This window comes from Carcharhinus amblyrhynchos, chromosome 6 (assembly GCF_965287045.1).
Source record: "Carcharhinus amblyrhynchos chromosome 6, sCarAmb.v2.hapA, whole genome shotgun sequence".
NCBI classification, from domain to species: Eukaryota; Metazoa; Chordata; class Chondrichthyes; order Carcharhiniformes; family Carcharhinidae; genus Carcharhinus; species Carcharhinus amblyrhynchos.
The window spans coordinates 25,880,557-25,901,679 of record NC_137329.1 but is presented as its reverse complement, the minus strand read 5'-3'; the positions used below and the strand labels follow the sequence as shown (position 1 = coordinate 25,901,679).

General features: G+C 42.8%; 1 protein-coding gene and 1 non-coding gene across 6 annotated transcripts in view; one reads left to right on the top strand and one right to left on the bottom strand.

The window, feature by feature from the left end:
- Window positions 1-21,123, top strand: part of usp47 (ubiquitin specific peptidase 47) — a 166,673-nt gene that overhangs the window by 61,636 nt on the left and 83,914 nt on the right. For 3 of the 5 annotated variants that reach the window (XM_080190073.1, XM_080190072.1, XM_080190070.1), the window contains exon 2: window positions 19,923-20,126. In XM_080190073.1, coding sequence (XP_080046199.1) covers window positions 19,923-20,126 — 204 coding nt within the window. Of the gene's footprint in view, window positions 1-8,198; window positions 8,259-19,922; window positions 20,127-21,123 lie in introns of all 5 variants that reach the window. The other 2 variants (XM_080190071.1, XM_080190069.1) reach the window with 1 other exon arrangement.
- On the bottom strand, window positions 9,172-9,244 carry trnat-ugu (transfer RNA threonine (anticodon UGU)). The gene has a single exon. It is a non-coding gene; the product is annotated as a tRNA-Thr (tRNA).

Sequence of the window (21,123 nt, the reverse complement as noted above, 5' to 3'; positions counted from 1 at the left end):
CAAATAAGTCTGATAATTTATCAAGGGTGGACGAGTAAAGAGAGACTATGGTGAGGTAAAGCTGGCATGTGTGGAAACTAATTTGTTGCCTTTAGATGATGTCACCGACAGGCAGCATGTAGGCGAGAAATGGAGAGCCAAAACTGATCCTTGGGAACACCAGACGAACTGCCTAGATAGTTTTTTGAACCTACTTTTATTCACTTAAAAATATTTTGGTGTTGACGCTCTTGAGCATTTAAAATTCAATTGTTGGGAGAGGAGTTTGCAAGGACAGGGCCCTCTTCGGGGTAGAATTGTTTCAATCATGAAATATAGAGGGTATTCCATGATATAGGTCATCACTATCAGTTCTGATGCTGAGATAACTGGGCTTTGTCAGCATTGGAGATTGCATTGAGTACATCAATGATCTATCCAGATTTCTCACTTGTCGTATCCTGTATTACCATTTGTTTTTCATATTCCACTTTGCTTATTTCCTTTATCATAGTCACAATTACTTAATATCAATTAATGTCCATGTGGGTCAATCAGTGCCAGGTTTAAAAGGAGGCCTGGTATAGACAGCGGGCAGCGGAGTGAGGGGGAAGCAGAGTGAGCTATTAGGGCTTAAGATCGAAAGGGCTTGGGAGAAAAAGGGCCAGGTGAGTTCGTGTGGAAATTTTCAATACTACTACAGTGAATAATGGAGGGGCATGTGATGTGTTGTTTCTGTATGATGTGGGAACTGGTGGACCCCAGGGTCCTCCCCAGTGACCATGTCTGCAGTAAGTGCAAGTTGCTGGAGGAGCTCCAGCTCAAGGTAGATGAGCTGGCCTCTGAGCTACAGACACTGAGGCTCATCAGGGGGAGAGAGGGTGCCATTGTCAATGGGGTGCCAGTGACATCCACCCCCCCCCTAGACTGGCTAACTCTAAGGGTCAGGAACAAGAGGGGGCTGCTGAGAGGAGGAAGGGGGGTGGGGAGCGGAGGAAGGGGGGTGGGGAGCGGAGGCCTCAGCCTCTCAATCTGCATAACAGGTTTGAGGTTCTTGCTTCCAGTCTGGACGAGGACGAGGGAGGTGAGGTCGGTGAGCAAACTGCACACGGTACAGTGATGCAGCAGGACATAGGCAAAGAGAAGGTGAAAAGGAACATAGTAGTAATTGGGGATAGTGGGGTGAAGGGTATTGACACTGTCCTTTGTCACAATGACAAAGTGCACAGAAGGGTGTGTTGTCTGCCTGGTGCTCGGGTCCGGGATGTCGCATCTGGGCTGCAGAGGAACCTGGAGTGGGAGGGTGAGAATCCGGTCGTTGTGGTACATGTGGGTGCCCACGACGTAGGCAAAATGCGAACTGAGGATCTGGGGAGGGAATATGAAAAGCTGGGAATGGAATTAAAAAGTAGAACCGACAAGGTGGTTATCTCTGGGCTACTGCCTGAACCGAGTGCAGACGGGCGTAAGGTTGATAGGATTAAGGAAGTGAATGGGTGGCTCAGGGATTGGTGTGGGAGGAATGGGTTTGAATTTATGGGGCATTGACATCAGTATTGGGGTAGGTGGGACCTGTTCGGGCGGGATGGGGTTGGTCTGAACCGTGCTGGGAACAGAGTGCTGGCGAATCGAGTAAAGAGGACTGTAGACAGGGCTTTAAACTAATTAGGGGGGGAGGGTACGAGGGTAGGTGACATTACGGGGTCTAAAGTTAAGGAGAGGGTACAGTTAAAAGTTAAGGGAAGAGGCCGAGGATGTCCCAATAATGGAGGGAGTAGGGGGCGTGAGTATGGTTGGTGGTGTTACGGCAAATAGGGTCCAGGTGAAGGCTGGGATGAAGGCACTTTATCTGAATGCACGAAACATTCGGAATAAAGTGGATGAGCTGGTGGCGCAGATCAGCACAAATGGATATGATCTGGTGGCCATTACAGAGACGTGGCTGCAAGGTGACAGGGACTGAGAGCTGAATGTCCAGGGGTATCAAGTGTTTAGGAAGGATAGGCAGGAGGAAAAAGGGGGGGGGGGGGGCGTAGCTCTGCTGATTAAGGATAGCACCAGGGTGGTAGCATGGGATGATATTGGAGCCAAGGAGCAGAAAGTGGAATCGTTGTGGGTAGAGATTAGGAACAGAAAAGGGAGGAAGACGCTGGTGGGTGTCGTCTATAGGCCCCCGAATAATGATCTGGAGGTGGGGCGGGCTGTTAACGTGCAAATAAGTGCGGCGTGCAGGAATGGGACGGCCGTAGTTATGGGGGATTTCAATCTACGTATAGATTGGTTGACCCATGTTGGACACGGTGGGCTTGAGGAGGAGTTCTTGGAATGCTGCCGGGATAGTTTCCTGGAACAGTGTGTGTTGGAGCCGACGAGGGAGCGAGCTATCTTGGATCTGGTGCTATGTAATGAGGCGGGTAGAATTAGGGACCTTGTGGTGAAGGATCCTCTTGGGGAGAGTGATCATTGTATGGTGGAGTTTCTGGTGCAGATGGAGGAGGAGAAAGTGGGTTCCCGGACGCGTGTCCTTTGTTTGAACAGAGGGGAGTACGGTAGGATGAGAGAAGAATTGGCGAATGTGGACTGGGGGAGCGCGTTGGAAGGTAGGTCTGCTGAGGAGCAGTGGAGGATCTTTAAGGAGATCTTTCTTGGTGCTCAGCAGAAATTTATTCCGATGGTCAGAAAGGACAGTAGGAGGAGAGGTAATAAGCCATGGATAACGAAGGAGGTGAAGGAAAGTGTTAAATTAAAAGCGGAGGCGTTCAGAGTAGCTAAGAGTAGTGGGTGAGAAGAGGATTGGGAGAGGTTTAAATGTCAACAAAGATTGACAAAGAAGATGATAAAGAAGGGTAGGAGAAACTATGAAGCTGGGCTAGCGCTTAATATAAAAAAGGATAGCAAGAGTTTTTATAAATATATAAAAAGGAAGAGGCTGGCTAGGGTGAACATTGGTCCCTTAGAGGATGAGAAGGGGGACTTAGTGGTAGGGGATGGGGATATGGCTGAGGTCTTGAATAACTTTTTTGTTTCTGTCTTCACTGAGGAGGACGTGAATAATTTGCCGGGTGTTAGAGACAGAAAGGTGGTAGGACTGGAGGGTCTTAATGACATTACTGTTACTAGAGAGGCAGTGCTCGACAGACTGGAGGGGGCTGATTGTGGACAAGTCCCCAGGACCGGATGGAATGCATCCGAGGGTTCTGAAAGAAATGGCGGAGGTGATAGTGGATGCCTTGGTGGTTATTTTCCAGGCGTCGCTGGATTCCGGGGAAGTGCCGGAAGATTGGAAAACGGCTAATGTTACGCCGTTGTTTAAGAAGGGTGCCAGGCAAAAGGCAGGGAATTATAGGCCGGTTAGTTTAACGTCTGTTGTAGGTAAAATGTTAGAATCCGTCATCAAGGAGGAAATAGCGAGGCATCTTGAGAGGAATTGCTTGATAGAGCAGATGCAGCACGGTTTCCTTAAAGGGAAGTCGTGTCTGACAAATTTACTGGAGTTCTATGAGGATGTGTCTAGGGCGGTGGATAGAGGAGAGCCGGTGGATGTGGTCTTTCTTGATTTTCAGAAGGCGTTTGACAAGGTACCTCACAAGAGGTTATTGCAGAAGGTCAGGGGACATGGAGTTGGGGGTAGGGTGTTAGCGTGGATAGAGGATTGGTTGTCAAATAGGAGGCAGAGAGTGGGGGTCAGTGGGTGCTATTTGGATTGGCGGATGGTGACTAGGGGAGTGCCCCAGGGGTCGGTGCTGGGGCCTCAGCTATTTACCATTTATATAGATGATCTGGAGGAGGGAACCGAGTGTATGGTGTCGAAATTTCCTGATGACACCAGGATTGGTGGAACGGCAAATTGTGCAGAGGGTGTGGAGAGTCTGCAGAAGGATCTAGATAGGCTGGGCGAATGGGCCAGGAAATGGCAAATGGAATTTAATGTTGGCAAGTGCGAGGTGGTCCACTTTGGTAGGAATAATGGTAGGAAGGACTATTACTTACGTGGCGAAAAACTGCAGCAGGCGACGGTGCAGGGGGACCTCGGGGTCCTCGTGCATGAGTCGCAAAAACCCAGCCTGCAGGTGCAGCAGGTGGTCAGGAAGGCGAATGGGATGCTGGCCTTCATAGCGAGGGGGATTGAATATAAAAGTAGGGAGGTTTTGCTGCGGCTGTATAGGGCATTGGTGAGGCCGCAGCTGGAGTACTGTGTGCAGTTTTGGGCGCCGTACTTACGCAAGGATATTTTGGCCTTGGAGGGAGTGCAGAGGCGGTTTACTAGGCTGATGCCGGAGTTGAGGGGGTTGAGCTATGAGGAGAGGCTGAATAAACTAGGATTGTACTCGTTAGTGTTTAGAAGAATGAGGGGAGATCTCATTGAGACATATAAGATGATGAATGGGATGGATAGGATAGAGGTGGAGAGAGTCTTCCCGCTCAGAAAGGACAGTAGGACTAGGGGGCACAGCCTCAAGATAAAGGGGGAGTGGTTTAGAACGGAGTTGAGGAGGAACTTCTTCACTCAAAGGGTGGTGAATCTCTGGAATTCTCTGCCCGTTGAAGTGGTGGAGGCTGCCTCGCTAAATATTTTTAAGACGCGGGTTGATGGGTTTTTGATAAGCGAGGGGATTAAGGGTTATGGGGAGAGGGCGGGAAAGTGGAACTGAGCCACGACAGATCAGCCATGATTTTATTGAATGGCGGGGCAGGCTCGAAGGGCTAGATGGCCTACTCCTCCTATTTCTTATGTTCTTGGCAAAAAACACAATACCTCTGCATAATGGAAGTTGGAAGTGTGAAATGAAATGCTGGCAAAGCGTGGCATTGCAGTCAGCTCAGGTAAATTTACTTGCCCTCTTTACAGATGTTGTTCTACTTGGTCAGTGTTTTCGGCAATTCCCCATTCCTCTCCACACAGTTCAGATCTCTATTTAGTTTGTTACTTTCATATTGTTTGCAACACTTCTCCATTTTCCATTGCTAGTAAAGTTAATTACATTTCTGTCTTCACTTTCAAATCATTATGTACAGTGTAAACAGTAAAGACTTTTAACACATTTCTATTTTTTTCCTATCTTAATGTGTTGAGACCAGGTGTAGTGTTCAGGTGAAATGAATTTTTTGTTTGCGTGCGTCAAGCAGTTGGTGGGGGAGGGGGTTTGGGGCTGTGGGGCGTGAAATGGAACGTTCCGATCAGGGCATGCAGATATGATTGTTTTTTTTTCTCCCCATTTTAAAGTCAACTGTCCTGTTCGTAGTATTTCTATTATCACTTCCTGTGCCCACATTAAAGAAGAAAATTACCTATGTTAAACTTGTCATGGTAAAAGTAGATCCTGTATCCTGTGATTGTGCTGCAGTGGCTCCACTGTGAAAGGTGCCCAGGCAGTCCTTGGACTTATCACATAATTGGTTTCTGAAAATCATGTTGCAAGTTGAAACGTCGGAAGTTGGAACTGATTTTTCCATAGGAATACATTATCAATAAAGGATTGGTTCCTGAACTAAAGCAGAAATCACTTGTGGGGTGCCTGGCAATGTGAAAGGCCCTCAACTTTTCCCCTGTCAAGATGCTGAGATGATTGTTGATGCCTAGCAAAGTTTTTTAATTAGTGTCATGGATATAATTAAGCCATTGATCACAGTCACCTTGAACATCTGTGAGTTGGAGCACTTGTTAATTGCAACATGAGCGTATTACTATATTAAAGTTGTTGTGCCGAAGAAATTTAACAGAATAAAATACTTGTTTCCAACCTAATAGAGAAATTTCACTCTATCCAGTTATGCAGATGGGCAGCACAGAAACATCAGTGTGCATGTATGAATGTGTCAAAATGGGGTGTCCATTTATCAACGTTTTAAGCACCATTTACTCTAAATTGAACATCATAAAGTTGAGGACGGCCAGTACTGCAAATAAATGTTGACGAAGTTCTGCAGAGGCAGTTTCTATTATAAATATGGACTTAGAAATTTATAATAGTTGACAGCCACTCAGACATGTAATATTTTTAGAAACTCAAGTCAGCCTTCTGAACTACTCGTAGGTTTCTGCTTAAAAATTCTCCCATCCCTGAGAACATTGGTTTCCTCCTTTCACTTCTGTAGTTCAGAATTGGATATATAATTTCTTACAATTAATTAAAGTGTTTTGTTGCTTCTGAAAATGAATTGCTATTTATCTCAATGTTCTGCTCATCTAAAAATGCCATTCCAAATTTGAGTCTTTGTAAGACGAATTTTCTCTTTTCATAACTAGTCTTTATTTTGTGTCAGACAATGACCATTTCCAACAAGAGACGATCTAATTGTCTCCCTTTGACCTTTCTTGGCTTTATCATGACTGAATTCCCCCACCATCAATATCCTGGGGGGTTTATCATTGCCAGAAACATAATATGATGGCATAGTAGTTACACTGCTGCCTCACAGTACCAGGGACCCAGGTTCAATTCCTGGCTTGGATCACTGTCTATGCAGAGTCTGCACGTTCTCTCTGTGTCTGCGTGGGTTTCCTCCCACAGTCTGAAAGACATGCTGGTTAGGTGCATTGGCCATGCTGAATTCTCCCTCCAGGTACCCGAACAGATGCCAGAGTGTGGCGAGAAGGGGATTTTCAAAGTAACTTCATTTCAGTATTAGTGTAAACCTACTGGTGACCAATAATAAACTTTAAAACTTTAAACCGTTCAGCCATATAAATACTGTGGATAGTGAACGTAGAACACCACCACTTGCAAATTCCTCTCCAAGTTGCACACCATCCAGCTAGAAACTTTGTAGCAATTCCTTCACACTGTCGCTGGGATAAAACCTGGAACACCCTCCCTAACAGCACTGGACTACGTTGATTGTTTCTGTGCAGAGTCAGAACGCAAATGAAGCAATAGGAATGTTAAGAAAACATTCCTGCATGGACATCCATTGTTTTGAATTGATATTTGTAATTATTGTCAAACTTTCCAATACCTCAATAACCACTACATAAATGTGACTACAAGAAATTGGAAGTGGCACTTGGAGAGGCACTCAATGAAGCTAACCTCACCTCTTAAAGCTGCTCAATACACTAACTCATAAAGAACTATCAAAATGGGAACATCGTTAATGCAAATTTTGTTTTCTATCCTCAGTCAATATTGTTAAAGGCCGATAATCCAGAGTTTCATATGAAATTTAGTTAGGGAAGCGAGTGGTTGGAAAACTAATTTTAAGTAATCCTCTGAAACTGGTCACACTGTTAAGACATTTTTTTCTGTAAGACAGAGAGCTCCCTGAGCTTTGACCACAGCTTGTCACGAACACCTATCTGAGTTCTCTTTCGCACATTCATGCAGTTGACAATTTATTTGGGAATATTGGCAGTTTGTGATATTTTTAGTTTAAACGGAGTTCAAATTGTGTAAACGTAAGTAGTTATGGATTCTTTAACCATCAACCCAGGCTAAGGTTTGGGGACTGGTTATTGAGTGGGATAACTATTAAATTCATTTTGCAATTCATTTCCAACTTTCAAACACTCTGTGCTTATTGTGAAGAGGAATTAAACAAAAAAGAATATTGAAATTTTGCAAGTTAAAGTGCAGGTGTGCACACATTTGCTTATGAATTGAATTAAGCAGAGTTTAAATGTCAATTCATCAATCTAAACATTTTCACATTTGCCGGGTTACCACAAAGAACTTACAGTAGAAATAAGGCAAATATGACTGCTCCCAAAAACTGAGATGGATTTTTATATTTAATACTTGGTGGTGTGACAGAATTTATGCAAGTAGTATTAATTTCTTAAAAACATAAAATATAGTACTTGTGATTAAATCTCAGTGTGTGTAATATAATTCTGATTAGCATGTTCTGTTGTGATGGCAATTTCTCATCCTTGTTTTATTGTTACCAAGATTTTAACTTTTATGTTGATTTCATTGAACTTTGTTTGAACATTTGCAATAAATGACAAGGTTAATGTATTGCAGTGGAATGAGTTTTATTATGACTGTGCAACACAATTATCTAGGTGGCTGTAAAAACAGTGGTGCTCATACATCAAATTCTGTTACAACTTTGGTTTATAAAATGACATACTACTCTGAAATCTCTGCTTACTTGAAAGTTTCCTGTTATCCTTGAAAAAAAATTCTGGCATGTGTTTCCATTACACACCGTTCAATAAAAATCTAAATTCTTATTTCAAGTTTAAAATTTGTAATTTCATGTATTGTGCATCTTAGGGGATGTTCTGGAGTTGCAGACAAAGTATCTTTGATGAGATGAAGAAAAAATTCTCTCAGGTAGTATTGGAGTTGTATTGTATGGAAACTATATAATTGATTGGCATGCTACAATGTTACTTTGGCTGTGACAGGCATGCTCTGGTTTTCATGGTTGCTGTGACAATACTAACAAGATCCTGCGTCCCGTTACATTTATGAATAATTTTTCATGCAGTGAGCAACATGCTGAAACTTGATTGGAAAAGGCATGACCATATGCTATTTGCCTGTCCATTTATCATTTGATCAATGATACCTTTGTCACTGTGTTTAATTTCCTGTGCCTTTCATGCATAAAACCCTACGGTGTGCAAAGTAATAGCAATTCATTCCCCTTGCACCTTTGAAAAATTCTGTTCCTAGTATTGTACTTTGCTGACATGCTCCATCCAGACCTCTCATAACATTTTAAAGGAAACCTTATGATGATTACTGTTTTGGTGCCTTGGAACTGCTTTTGCACTGTATTCCTGTTGGCTTCAGCCTTTCACCTGGAAATGTGAGCTATTTTCTTAGAATCACAGAACCCTACAGTGCAGAAAGAGGCCCATCGAGTCTGCACCGAACACAATCCCACCCAGGCTCTATCCCCATATCCCTACATTTCATACCCACTAATTTCTGTGATGCATGCCTGGACACTAAGGGGCAATTTCTTAGCACGGCCAATCAACCTAACCCGCACATCTTTGGACTGTGGGAGGAAACCGGAGTACCTGGAGGAAACCCAAGCAGGCACAAGGAGACACGGTGACCCAAGCTGGAATCGAACCCAGGACCCTGGAGCTGTGAAGCAGCAGTGCTAACACTGTGCTACTGTGCCGCCCACATATTGGATGCAATCTGCCCCTCCTCTCGTAACAGCACTCTGTTTCACTTCCCACTCAATTGGCTTTTTCCCTACAAATGATGCTAGCTAAATTGTGCCTGCAGGCTCCAGCGAGGATTGAACTCGTGACCCCTGGTTTACAAGACCAGTGCTCTAGCCATTGAGCTATAGAGCCAAATGTTAATTCCAGATTCATGCTATTTTGAATCTGGAATATCCTCAAAGTCCAGCAACATTCAATTAAGATAGAATCTACCAGTTTTCAAGGTAAAACCAGGTTTATTTTAAATGAATGAAATGTTAGGATTTTTGTGTGATAATGAGAACGAGGCAGAGGCATTTGATCTCTGATTTAGATTCAATAGTTGCAGAGGTAGATATCTCAACTTCAACCCTGGATAAATGCAACGTACCCCAGCTTTATCCCAACAACCCAGACTGAGGAAGGGGATCACAAGGTGCAGTATGGCCCTTCTACAGATTTGTGCCTGCAGTAGAGCCAGCATATTAGTTGCTTAGTTCATGGGCTGTCTCTTGGCTTTGCACTTTGCTGCAGTTGCAAATTTCTAAGCTGCTGTGGTTTATCTAGTGATTTGAAAAGATCCCAGGCACCTTGCATGTTTGTGTTGAGATTAGATGTCCAATATCTACCTACATCATGGCATAACATAGGAAATGTAAACTGTGCATCCCTCCCCATCCAACATACTAATACTTCAAACTTGCACAATATCTTCCTGCCCCCAGCACCCCACTTACCTCACTCCGTGTGTGCTTTCCCAATCTTATTGATGTGTGGAACTGATGAGGGTAATGGGCAAGAAACGGGTTTATTTTGCAGAGAGCATGTCAGTGTTATAGTATTGATTGTAAGCTGTTTCAAACTGCCAACAGTTTTTCTTATAATACAGCAAACAAGCAAAAACATCTCCCAACAGACTATTAATTTCTTATTATATTTCCTTCTGTGCCAGCATCCAACTGGAAAAACTAACCTCCTGTGCCTTTATTCCCAGTTGGGGCCTAATTTTGACACCTCTTTTCCCCCTAACTGTGCTCCTCTTCATTTGCTGCAACACTAATCAGGTGTAGAATATTTATTTATCTTTATTGCCATAGAACACAAATCACATAGGCATAGTACTAAAAACCAGAACAGCAACAACATGGAATTGTAAGAGCTTTCAGTTTCTGTATTACAGTTTCTAAGAGATACTGCAGATTTGATTAGAAAACAACAATCTCAAATCAATAATTAAATATGGAGCTGATGGGAATGAATGGCAAAAAGATGTGTGGGTTAGCGGGATTAAAGGGGTAAATGTGCGGGTTTACAGGGGTGGGCCTGAAAAAGATTCTTTGTCAGAGAGTCAGTGCAAATGCCTCTTTTGGTGTTGGAGGGATTCTGAGTTTTTCTCTACTAGCACTCAGGTGTTGAGGATCTCTGAGTCCACATTAATGCTATTCCACATATTTTATGAGTGCATCCCAACAGTTGTTTGAATTTGGTAGTCAGTATTGGTAAAACAGTTATGTGACGTTCCCCTTGAATGCTTATCCATCAGTTTGAGTTATTTGGAGCTACATTACACATGATGTGTCCATCCTTCATCAGGAGAAATTCACCTTTTAAGAAAGTTTTACCATGTTCAGCTCAGGATATTTTATCCCACTGATTGTAGATAAACTTGTGAGCCAGCCTTTGCTTTGTTTTATCATGTCAGCATGCCTTCGATGTTGTAAAATTTATTTTGTCTGTTTTCTCACCATATTTGATTTTGTGAGATCCTGCCTTTGCCTTGCAACAAGATCAAAGCTAATCCCTCACTGACCCATTTTGCTCTAATTTCAATCATGTACTTCCCTTGATCTGAAAGGGCTAGCAGGCAACTGTAGAGTGCTTCTAACAGGAAGTTGCCATTTTCATTTTCTGATATCTGAATCCCTGAGTAGAACAACAAGTCTGCATTATGTCAGGCTATGTTGCATAAAATGCTGTGTTTAAAAAAGAAATAAAGTAACTTCATGACTTAATTTTCTCCATTTGGAGACTTACAGCTTAACAGGATAGGAGTTACACATTAAGGAAAATGATTTCTGAATTATACGCGATCATAGGAATAGGAACAATGATGGAAGAGTAGGCCCATCCAATTTATCTCAACAATTTTAGTATCTTGTATATCACAAAATTGCAACACCCCCCCAAAAAAAGGTGCAAAACCACATTTAAGAATGAGAAATTTCTCACCAAATGGCCCACTCTGACTCTGAATTCTCTGCAGCACCTACGTTTTTGTAAGAGGTAATTTCTGTCCTCACCAGAGACGGGATCAGTTCTTGTGAGAAGATATTCAAAGTATTAAGTATCCACTGTGTATGTCAGAGAAGCACTGGAGAAGTACAATCTGATGTCTTTGAAGGTCCTCCAACTCTGATGGCAATAAAGGAGGTATGAAGCAGAGTCCTCTCACAAGAAAATATAACCAGCATTGAAGTGCTACTCACTCCAATTCAGCTCCACTGGTTGGGTCACCAAATTCCTGAAGCAACTGTTCTACTCAGAACTCAGCTATGGCAGGAGCCTTCTGAGAAAACAGTGGAAATTCTTTAGGGATGTCCTCAAACCATCGCCACTGGCTCATGGGAGTCCCTGGCTTGTGACCAACCAAGATGGAGAGGGTTTGTTTCGGAGGGCATAAATCATATAGAGAAACTCGTCAGGAGCATGCAGAGATGCCTTGAAACCATTGGAAAGAATACAAACCTCCAAACAACTTGTCCACCTGATCCTTCAAGCATCGTCTACAGATCACACATGGGATTTATCGGCCATCTCAGAGCTCATGAAACTGGAGTGGAACCAAGTCATCCTCAATCCTGGGACTGCGCAAGAAGACGACTGTGCAAACTGGTTTCCTGGTCCAGGGATCCACTATTCTGTGAGAAGAACCACTTCTGGCATCTAATTTTGATCCCATTATGTTATTTGAAGAGGTGTAGAAGTCTCTCATTGTATTGGCCAACATCTTCCCCACTGGCTTTGCATAGCTTCAGATTGTAATTTCTTGTACTCCCTAATCTATTTATTTGTAATGCAATGGTATTTTGAAAAATCACATTGATGCTATAATAAATTGTAGCACAGAGGCAGTTTACCGGTTTGTAACACTTTGCAGTGGTATGCGAGTTAGCTTCAGAGATGAGAAAATGAAGTTGAGGTCATAGATCATAGAATTCCCTACCGTGATTCCAACCTTCAAGATCTGCCCAAGTTACTCTCTCGCAGCTAAAGTTTGTGATAGGAGCTTAGAGGCTTAGAAGCTTAGCACATGAATGTGGTTTATTGGGGAGACTTTCTCTAGGGTCTGCAATCAATACACTTCAGGAAAGAATGGGAGGAAAATGTATTGCACTTGTGGCATATCTTTAACCTGCTTGCTCTGTTTGCCGCACTACTGAATCAACTAATTATTGTAATTGACCTTTCAGTTTTTGTTGAGTGGACTAACATTTCACACTGAAAGTGCTTGTGATTATCCGTTGTTGTTCCTCTGAGAATTATGGTATCTGCCAGTATAGTACAAAATGGAAAAGCTGATCACCTCTCTGGACAGTTGTCTCCAGGTGCTTCACATTGGAAGTGTGGTGTATAGGTTTGATAGATAGCAGCCAATTTGCATTTAGGAAGATTCCACCAGCAACAATTAAATGAAGGACTAGTTAACAAGCTTTTGATGCCATTGGTTGAGATGAGATGTTGGCCAAGACAGTGGGAGAATTCCCTGCTCCAATAATAATAACGTGGGTTAATTTACATCCACCTGAACGGATGCACCGTCTAACACCTCCCAAAACTTCCAAAAAATATCACAGTCCCTAGGTATTCCATAGTTGGTCCTAATTTTAAGTTCAATTCCTGCATTGTGGATTGAGTATGTGGCCTTGTGACTCTGGCAACAAGTGGATCCACTGAACCCAGCCGACATCGAGAGCAATTAAAAATAAAATGCACATCCCTAGGTTAAACTGCTTGCATTGTGTTCACTTTCTCTGTCACCATTGCATCTGTAGCCCTTCCACACACTACCACATTCTGATGTGGTAGGAGAGAATTAGGAAGCATAGGTTGGACTAGGAGACTACAGGGACTGGGAACGTCCGAAATGTGGAGTTTTTTCAAGGAGCAGCTACTGCGAGTCCTTGATAGGTATGTCCCTGTAAGGCAAGGAGGAATTGGTAGAGCTAGGGAACCGTGGTGCACTAAAAAAGTTGATTCGTTGGTTAAAAAGAAAAAGGAGGCTTATGTTCGGATGAGACTTGAGGGCTCAGGTAGTGCACGAGAAAGCTTTAGATTGGCTAGGAGGGAGTTGAAGAGTGAATTAAGAAGGGCTAAAAGAGGACATGAGAAGACTTTGGCTGATAGGATTAAGGAGAATCCTAAGGCGTTCTATAGGTATGTTAAAAACAGAAGGTTGGTTAGGGCAAGATTAGGGCCAGTTACAGACAGCAGAGGGAAGTTGTGTGTGGAACCGGAAGAGATTGGTGAGGCATTGAACCAATATTTCTCTTCGGTGTTCACGCAGGGGGACATGAATGTAGCTGAGGAGAACACTGGGTTGCAGGGGTGTAAACTAGACAGTATTGCAGTTGATAAGGGGGATGTGCTGGATATTCTTGAGGGTTTGAAAATTGATAAGTCCCCTGGTCCGGACGGGATTTACCCTAGGATTCTCTGGGAGGCAAGAGAGGTGATTGCAGAGCCTCTGGCTCTGATCTTCAGGTCGTCGTTGGTCTTGGGTATAGTACCGGAAGATTGGAGGATAGCGAATGTTGTCCCATTGTTTAAGAAGGGGAATAGAGACTTCCCTGGGAATTATAGACCGGTGAGTCTTACTTCTGTTGTGGGCAAGGTTTTAGAAAAATTTATTAGGGATAGGATTTATAGTTATTTGGAGAGTAATGAATTGATTGGAGATAGTCAGCATGGTTTTGTAGCGGGTAGGTCGTGCCTTACTAACCTTATTGAGTTTTTTGAGAAAGTGACCAAAGAGGTGGATGGGGGAAAGGCAGTTGACGTGGTATATATGGATTTTAGTAAGGCATTTGATAAGGTTCACCATGGTAGGCTTCTGCAGAAAATGCAGATGTATGGGATTGAGGGTAATCTAGGAAATTGGATCAGGAATTGGCTAGCAGATAGGAGACAGAGGGTGGTGGTTGATGGTAAATATTCGTCATGGAGTTCAGTTACGAGTGGTGTGCCCCAGGGATCTGTTTTGGGGCCACTGCTGTTTGTAATTTTTATTAATGATCTGGATGAGGGTATAGTTGGGTGGATTAGTAAATTTGCTGATGACACCAAAGTCGGAGGTGTGGTAGATTGTGAGGAAGGGTGTCATAGTTTGCAGGGAGACTTAGACAGGTTTCAGAGCTGGGCCGAGAGGTGGCGGATGGAGTTTAATGCGGAGAAGTGTGAGGTAATTCACTTTGGTAGGAATAACAGATGTGTCGAGTATAGGGCTAACGGGAGGACTCTGAATAGTGTGGATGAACAGAGGGATCTAGGTGTATGTGTACATAGATCCCTGAAAGTAGGGAATCAAGTAGATAAGGTTGTTAAGAAGGCATACGGTGTCTTGGCGTTTATTGGTAGGGGGATTGAATTTAGGAGTCGCAGCGTCATGTTGCAACTGTACACAACTCTGGTGCAGCCGCACTTGGAGTATTGTGGGCAGTTCTGGTCCCCACATTATAGGAAGGATGTGGAGGCTTTGGAGAGGGTGCAGAGGAGGTTTACCAGGATGTTGCCTGGTATGGAGGGGAGGTCCTATGAGGAGAGACTGAGGGATTTGGGGTTGTTTTCGCTAGAAAGAAGGCGGCTAAGAGGGGATCTTATTGAAACATATAAGATGATAGAGGTTTAGATAGGGTGGATAGTGATAGCCTTTTTCCTCGGATGGAGAAAGCTAGCACGAGGGGGCATGGCTTTAAATTAAGGGGAGGTAGTTATAGGACGGATGTCAGGGGTAGGTTCTTTACCCAGAGAGTGGTGAGGGATTGGAATGCCCTGCCTGCTGCAGTTGTAAATGCGCCTAGTTTGGGGGCGTTTAAGAGATCCGTGGATAGGTTTATGGATGAAAAGGGATTGGTTTAGGTTAGAGGGTCATTGTTTTTTTAACTGGTCGGTGCAACATCGTGGGCCGAAGGGCCTGTTCTGCGCTGTAATGTTCTATGTTCTATGTATTGCATTAGAGTCATCCAAAAGTTCACGTTTGGTAGGAATTGTCGGCAGATGTCCAATATTACTTTCAACAAAGTTGATGTTTGCTTTCAACCATTACTTTCTAGCAGTTTATTGGTGAATTTAACAAAGTCTTTGTTGTGTTTTCAGACTTACAGTTAGCCTAATTGATGTAAATGGATTCAGCCCAAGAAAATAGCTTCAGAATGGGAACTGCTTTCTTGCACAAAATAAGTGCTTTTCCATAGAGTCAGGAGAGGAGTTTCAAGTGGACATTTGGTGTCAAAAATATAAATTACTTCGAAGAAAGGATAGCCTGATTTTCTAATATTTGTATGATAACATATTCAAAAGATAAGCCTGTGTCATGATTCAGAGCTGGTGTGTGGGCTCTTAGAAATGTATCCTAAAGTTTGTAAGGCATGATCACAAAGCTTATGCTGGAACTTGTCCAGGGTAATACAGATCTCCTCCTGCTGCTTAGTTTGTTTGCAAATGCACTTGTACTTTACAGGATAATTGTTTCAATGAAGCCGCTGTTGATGTGAATTATTTTGCTTTAATTGCACTAATTTTATTCTGTTGCAGCCACATATAATTAATTACCGGTATAGAATTGGCTTAAGCCTTAAATTCCTTGTTGCATGACTTATGGACTTAATTAAAGTTGGTTGTAATTTTCTGTTAATTCTGTTACTTAAAATGTGTCTGTGTGTTGCTGTGTGATGTAATTTAATGCTATAGGCCAAGCTGGGACTCGTCTCCCTGGAGAGACGAAGGTTGAGAGGCGACCTGATAGAGGTTTATAAAATGTTGAGAGAAATAGATAGGGTGGATTCTCAGAGGCTATTTCCCCGGGTTGAAATGGTCGCTACGAGAGGACACAGATTTACGGTGTGGGGAGGCAAGTACAGAAGTGATGTTAGGGGTAAGTTTTTCACTCAGAGGGTGGTGAGTGAATGGAATCGGCTGCCGTCAGTGGTGGTGGAGGCAAACTCGCTGGGGTCTTTTAAAAGACTTCTGGATGAGTATATGGGATTTAGTGGGATTGGGCGTTATAGATAGGTCTGTGGATTGGTAGGTGTTGATGTGATCGGCGCAACTCGTGGTCCGAAGGGCCTGTTTGTGCTGTAGTGTTCTATGTTCTATGTTCTAATAGACTAGGTGGGATCAAGTAATTGAACATGGTCAAGGATTTGGCTATTGCAATGAGGGTGTTGATCCTGCTTTCAGTGTATCCCAAATCAAGCGTTTAGAACTATGTTGGAGGCACAAATCCTGAACCACCCCATGGCCAGCTCAAATCTTCTTTGCCTAATGTCAGAGTTAGCTCTCTTTGCAGCTGTGCTTTCTGCCAAGTTACAGCCATAGAAGAATTTGTGTGACTGCGGCAGCTGTTTGGATGAGAAGGAGGGCCCGAGGTGTTGGAAGGTGACTCTAATGGACTGAAAATAGCCTCAGTTGGAGAGGTCAGAGGGGCAGAGAAAGAGAGGGAGTGTTGTGAAGAAGTGAAAGAGAAAACTTTGGAAGGGAAGAGCACCTGTTTAGTGCTTATGGAGAGAGGCAGAGGAAGACAGATTCCTATTGGAAACAAATGAGAAGCACCCAGTTTATTTAAGAAAGAGCCTGGACCACATTTGTGATGGGGGCTTCAGAAGAGAAGGATGAGAGATGATATATACACTAACGTTTGCCAGGGAGGATCCATTAGGGAGTAAATGAGAGACAAACCCTACACAGACATGACAATGACTGGTAGAGGTTGAAGGGTTGCCTAGTGCTTATAATTGTTTCCGAAGAGCTGCTACTGAGGCTGTCAGGCTAGTGGGGTTACTGAGCATGGCAGCTGGTGGTTTGTTAGCAGCTACCGTGTTACCAGGGAGGAAATTATTGGGTTTGGGGATGGGCTGAGAGATCTGGACCCAGTGTTGCTATTGCTAGTTAATAAGACAAATGTGGACTTCTACCATTCGCTATCTCATCCCAGACAATACTGTAGCAAATCAGTAATTGGGTTATAAAGTTCACTGTTTGGTAAGTCATTGTATGGGTGTAGGAAAGCTAGTAATGGAGATTTTCCTACTGGCATAGGTCAAGATGCATTAATGACATTTTTGTAAGTTTGCAAGGGCTAAGCTGCTTGCAATAAGAAACTGAGGAATTGCATTAAATAAAGCTAAGATTTAACAGAGGCATTGAGATAATGGAGTGTTTGGATAGAGTAAATCAGAACAAATTAGTTTCCAGTGGCAGAAGGGAGAACATTGATGTAAAACAGTTTGAAAAAGAACCAAAGGTGACATAAGTAAATATTTCTTTGCATGATGAGATGTAATTTGGAATGTGCTGCCTGAGAGGGCAGTGAAAATAGATGCAGTCGTAACTTTCAAAAGGAACTGGATGAATACACAAGAACATAAGAAATAGAAGCAGAAGTTCGCCCTTCAAACTTGCCCTGCCACTCAATACAATCACGGCTGATCTATGCTGGCCTCAACTCCTTTTCTGCGCCATTTCCCAATTGCCTTCTATTACTTGATCTATTAATATTTATCCACCTCCATTTTAAATACTTACAATGATCCAGTCTCCACCATCCTTGGGGTGGGGAATTCCAGCGATTCCTCACCCTCTGAGAATAAGTTTCTATGCAAGTAAGTTTTAAATGACTGGTCCTTTATCTTGTAACAATGTCCCCTCGTTCGAGGCTCTCCCACTCGTGAAAACATCACGCCATCTACCCTAATATAAAGGCAAAATATTGTGATTGCTGGAATCTGAAACAAAAACAGAAAATGCTGGGGAACCTCAATAGATTTGACAGCGTCTATGGAGAGAGAATAGGGCCAACATTTTGAGTCTGGGTGACGAAGGGTCATCCAGACTCAAGGTTGGCTGTATTCTGTCTCTGCAGATGCTGTCAAACCTGCTGTGTTTTTCCAGCATTTTCTGTAATTGTGTCACCATCTACCCTGTTAAACCCCCTCAGGATCTTATGTTTAAATAAGGTCACCCCTCGCTCTTCTAATCTCCAAGGAATGCAGCTGCAGACTATGTAGTCTCCCTTGATAGGATAACCCTCTCATCCCAGGAATTAGCACAATGAATCTTCTTTGGATTGCCTCCATTGTTACTATGTTTTTCTAGATAAGGGGCAAAAAATATACGCCGTGTTCCAGGCCTCACTAGTACACAGTATACTTGTGACAAAATCTTCCTATTTTTAAACTCCAGCCCCTTTGCAATAAAGGCCAAAGTGCTGTTTGCAGCCTAACTACTTGTTGGACCTGTCTGTTAGCTTTTTGTGATTCATGCACCAGAATACCTAGATCCCTCTGTACGTCACTCACCTGCAGACTCACTCCAGTTAGATAATCTGCCTTTTGATTCCGACTGAAATGCATGGCCTCACACTTCTCCATATTAAACCCAATTTGCCAGGTTTTCGCCCACTCACCCATTCTGTTTATATCCTGTTGCAGAATCACAATATCCTCATCACAACATGCTCTTTCACCTATGTTTGCATCGTAGGCAAATTTGAAAACCTTACATTCTGTTCCTTCCTCTAAGTCATAAATGTAAAAAAAAGAACAATTACTGTTCAAAAACTGATCTCTGCGATACTCCATTAGTCAGATTTTTCCACTCTGAAAATCACCCATTTATTCCAACTCTTCGTTTTTTATGTGTCAGCCAGTTTTCACTCCATACTAACGCACTTCCTCTGATTCCATGGGCCTTTACGCACCAGCCGTTTATGCCATATCTTGTAAAATGCCTTTTGAAAACCTAAAGGTTCCCCTCTATCTACTCTTCCTGTTACCTCTTCAAAGCGTTCAAGCAATTTCTGTCAAACATGATTATGTATGGAGAAAAATATTCCAGGGCCAGGGGAAAAGAGGGAGTGGGATGAATTGGAAGCTCACTGAATGAGTCAGCAGAGGCACGATGGACCAGTTGGCCTCTTGTCCTGTAAGCTGCTGTGATTTTATGATTGTATTGGGAGTATGGTTCCTGAAAATTTCTAATCTCCCTTCAGCTCAAAAGAGCTTATCATTGGTCAAGTAACCTGCTTATTCAGAATTTTTAATTGTAACCCTGTTAGCATTTATAAAATTCTAGAATGGTAGACTCCGATTTTATGTTGGGCTAACTTTACAATCATGATCCTTCATGTAGGTATTGTGCTGTCAAATGCTCAGATACAGTATGTAATTCTGACGGGGCTTGATTGTTTTTCCCCAGGCTAGGGATTCTAGCATGTACGGACACAGTCTCAATATTAAGACTGATTATTTAGGATTGCTATGAGGAGAGGTTTCTTCACAAAAGATTGTGAAACTTCAGAATTCTCTACCCTAAAGGGTTGCATGTGTTGCATCATGGAATACATTTAATGTTCAGACAGGTTTGGTGTTTCAGGGAATAAAAGGATGTGGGAAAAATGGAGTTGAATTGAAGATCAGCCATGATTGTATTGAATGGCAGAGCAGGTTCGGTGGGCAATAAGGCATATTCCTGCTTCTAGTTCTTGCGTTCTTGTTGTGAACTTCTAATTCTGAAATGTGATTTGTAAAGTCTGATCTTTGTTCAAATTTCTCCATAGTCAGAGACTGCAGCAGATGAACCACGGGTGCTGTGCATTGTTCAGGACACCACCAATGCCAAGGCGGTCACTCAACGGCTCACCCTAAATCTTCCTGCATCAACTCCACTGAAACGCCTGTTTGATGATGTCTCATCTAAAGCAGGCTATGTCAATGGCACCTTCGAGTTAGTCTGGAGCAATGGTCTGAACAACACTGACCAAGTGAGTTTGAAAGTTAATCTTAGAACAAGAGGTATCCAAAGAGTTTGTCCTTGTTGCTTTGGTGTAAAGTGGTTCCTGCAGTGAGACAGGCGCAATCACAATTGGGGAAAACCCCAGCGAAACTACCTCAAATAGAAACTGGCACAGTCTTGCAAGTTGATGGCCAAGAATTATATACACAATCAACCCATCCACATGCTGTCACATGTGCATACCTCATTTATATTTTTCCACAACAGGGTAATAAATCATTCCCCTTGAATTGCCCTGTTTGCTTGATTCATGGTGCTTCGTAACCTACTTTGCCCTGCATCTTTGCCGCCTGTATCATAGTCCCTTTTCTGTTGTCCGTTTTGAGGGCATGAAGCGTAATGGTAAATTTAATGCTTTCAACTTGAAACTTGGCTGGGATTCCGGAGGGGTATCAGATTTTCAAGGTCTCATCCAGTGTGAATGATACGTTGTTTTATAATAAAATATAAATTGCAACAAGCAATTCTTTTTCTGCACTGAAATATTTCTGTAGCTTAATTTTTTATTATTCATTCACTGGATGTGGATATTGCTGGCAAGGCAAACATTTATTTATTTGCTTTAATTGCATTGCCACCTTTTTGAATAGCTGCAATCTGCATGGTGCTTTTACGCTTTGGCACAACTGAATGGCCCAGCCATTTCAGAAGGCAGTTAAGAGTCAAGCACATTGCTCTGAATCTGAACTCTAATGTCTATATATAGGCCAGACCAAGCAGGTTTCCTTCACTAGAGAAATTAGTGAACCTGACAGTCCGGTCATACATAGTCAACATTACTGACACTATTTTTTTCACTTCAGGTTTTATTTAGTTGATTGAATTTAAATACCTCAGCTGCTGTAGTGGGATTTGAACTCTTGTCTCTAAATTATTAATCCAGGCCTCTGGATTACAAGTTCAGTAACAACTACAATGGTATCTCACCTATAATGTGTTTTCTTTATATTCCTCATTTTGATTCA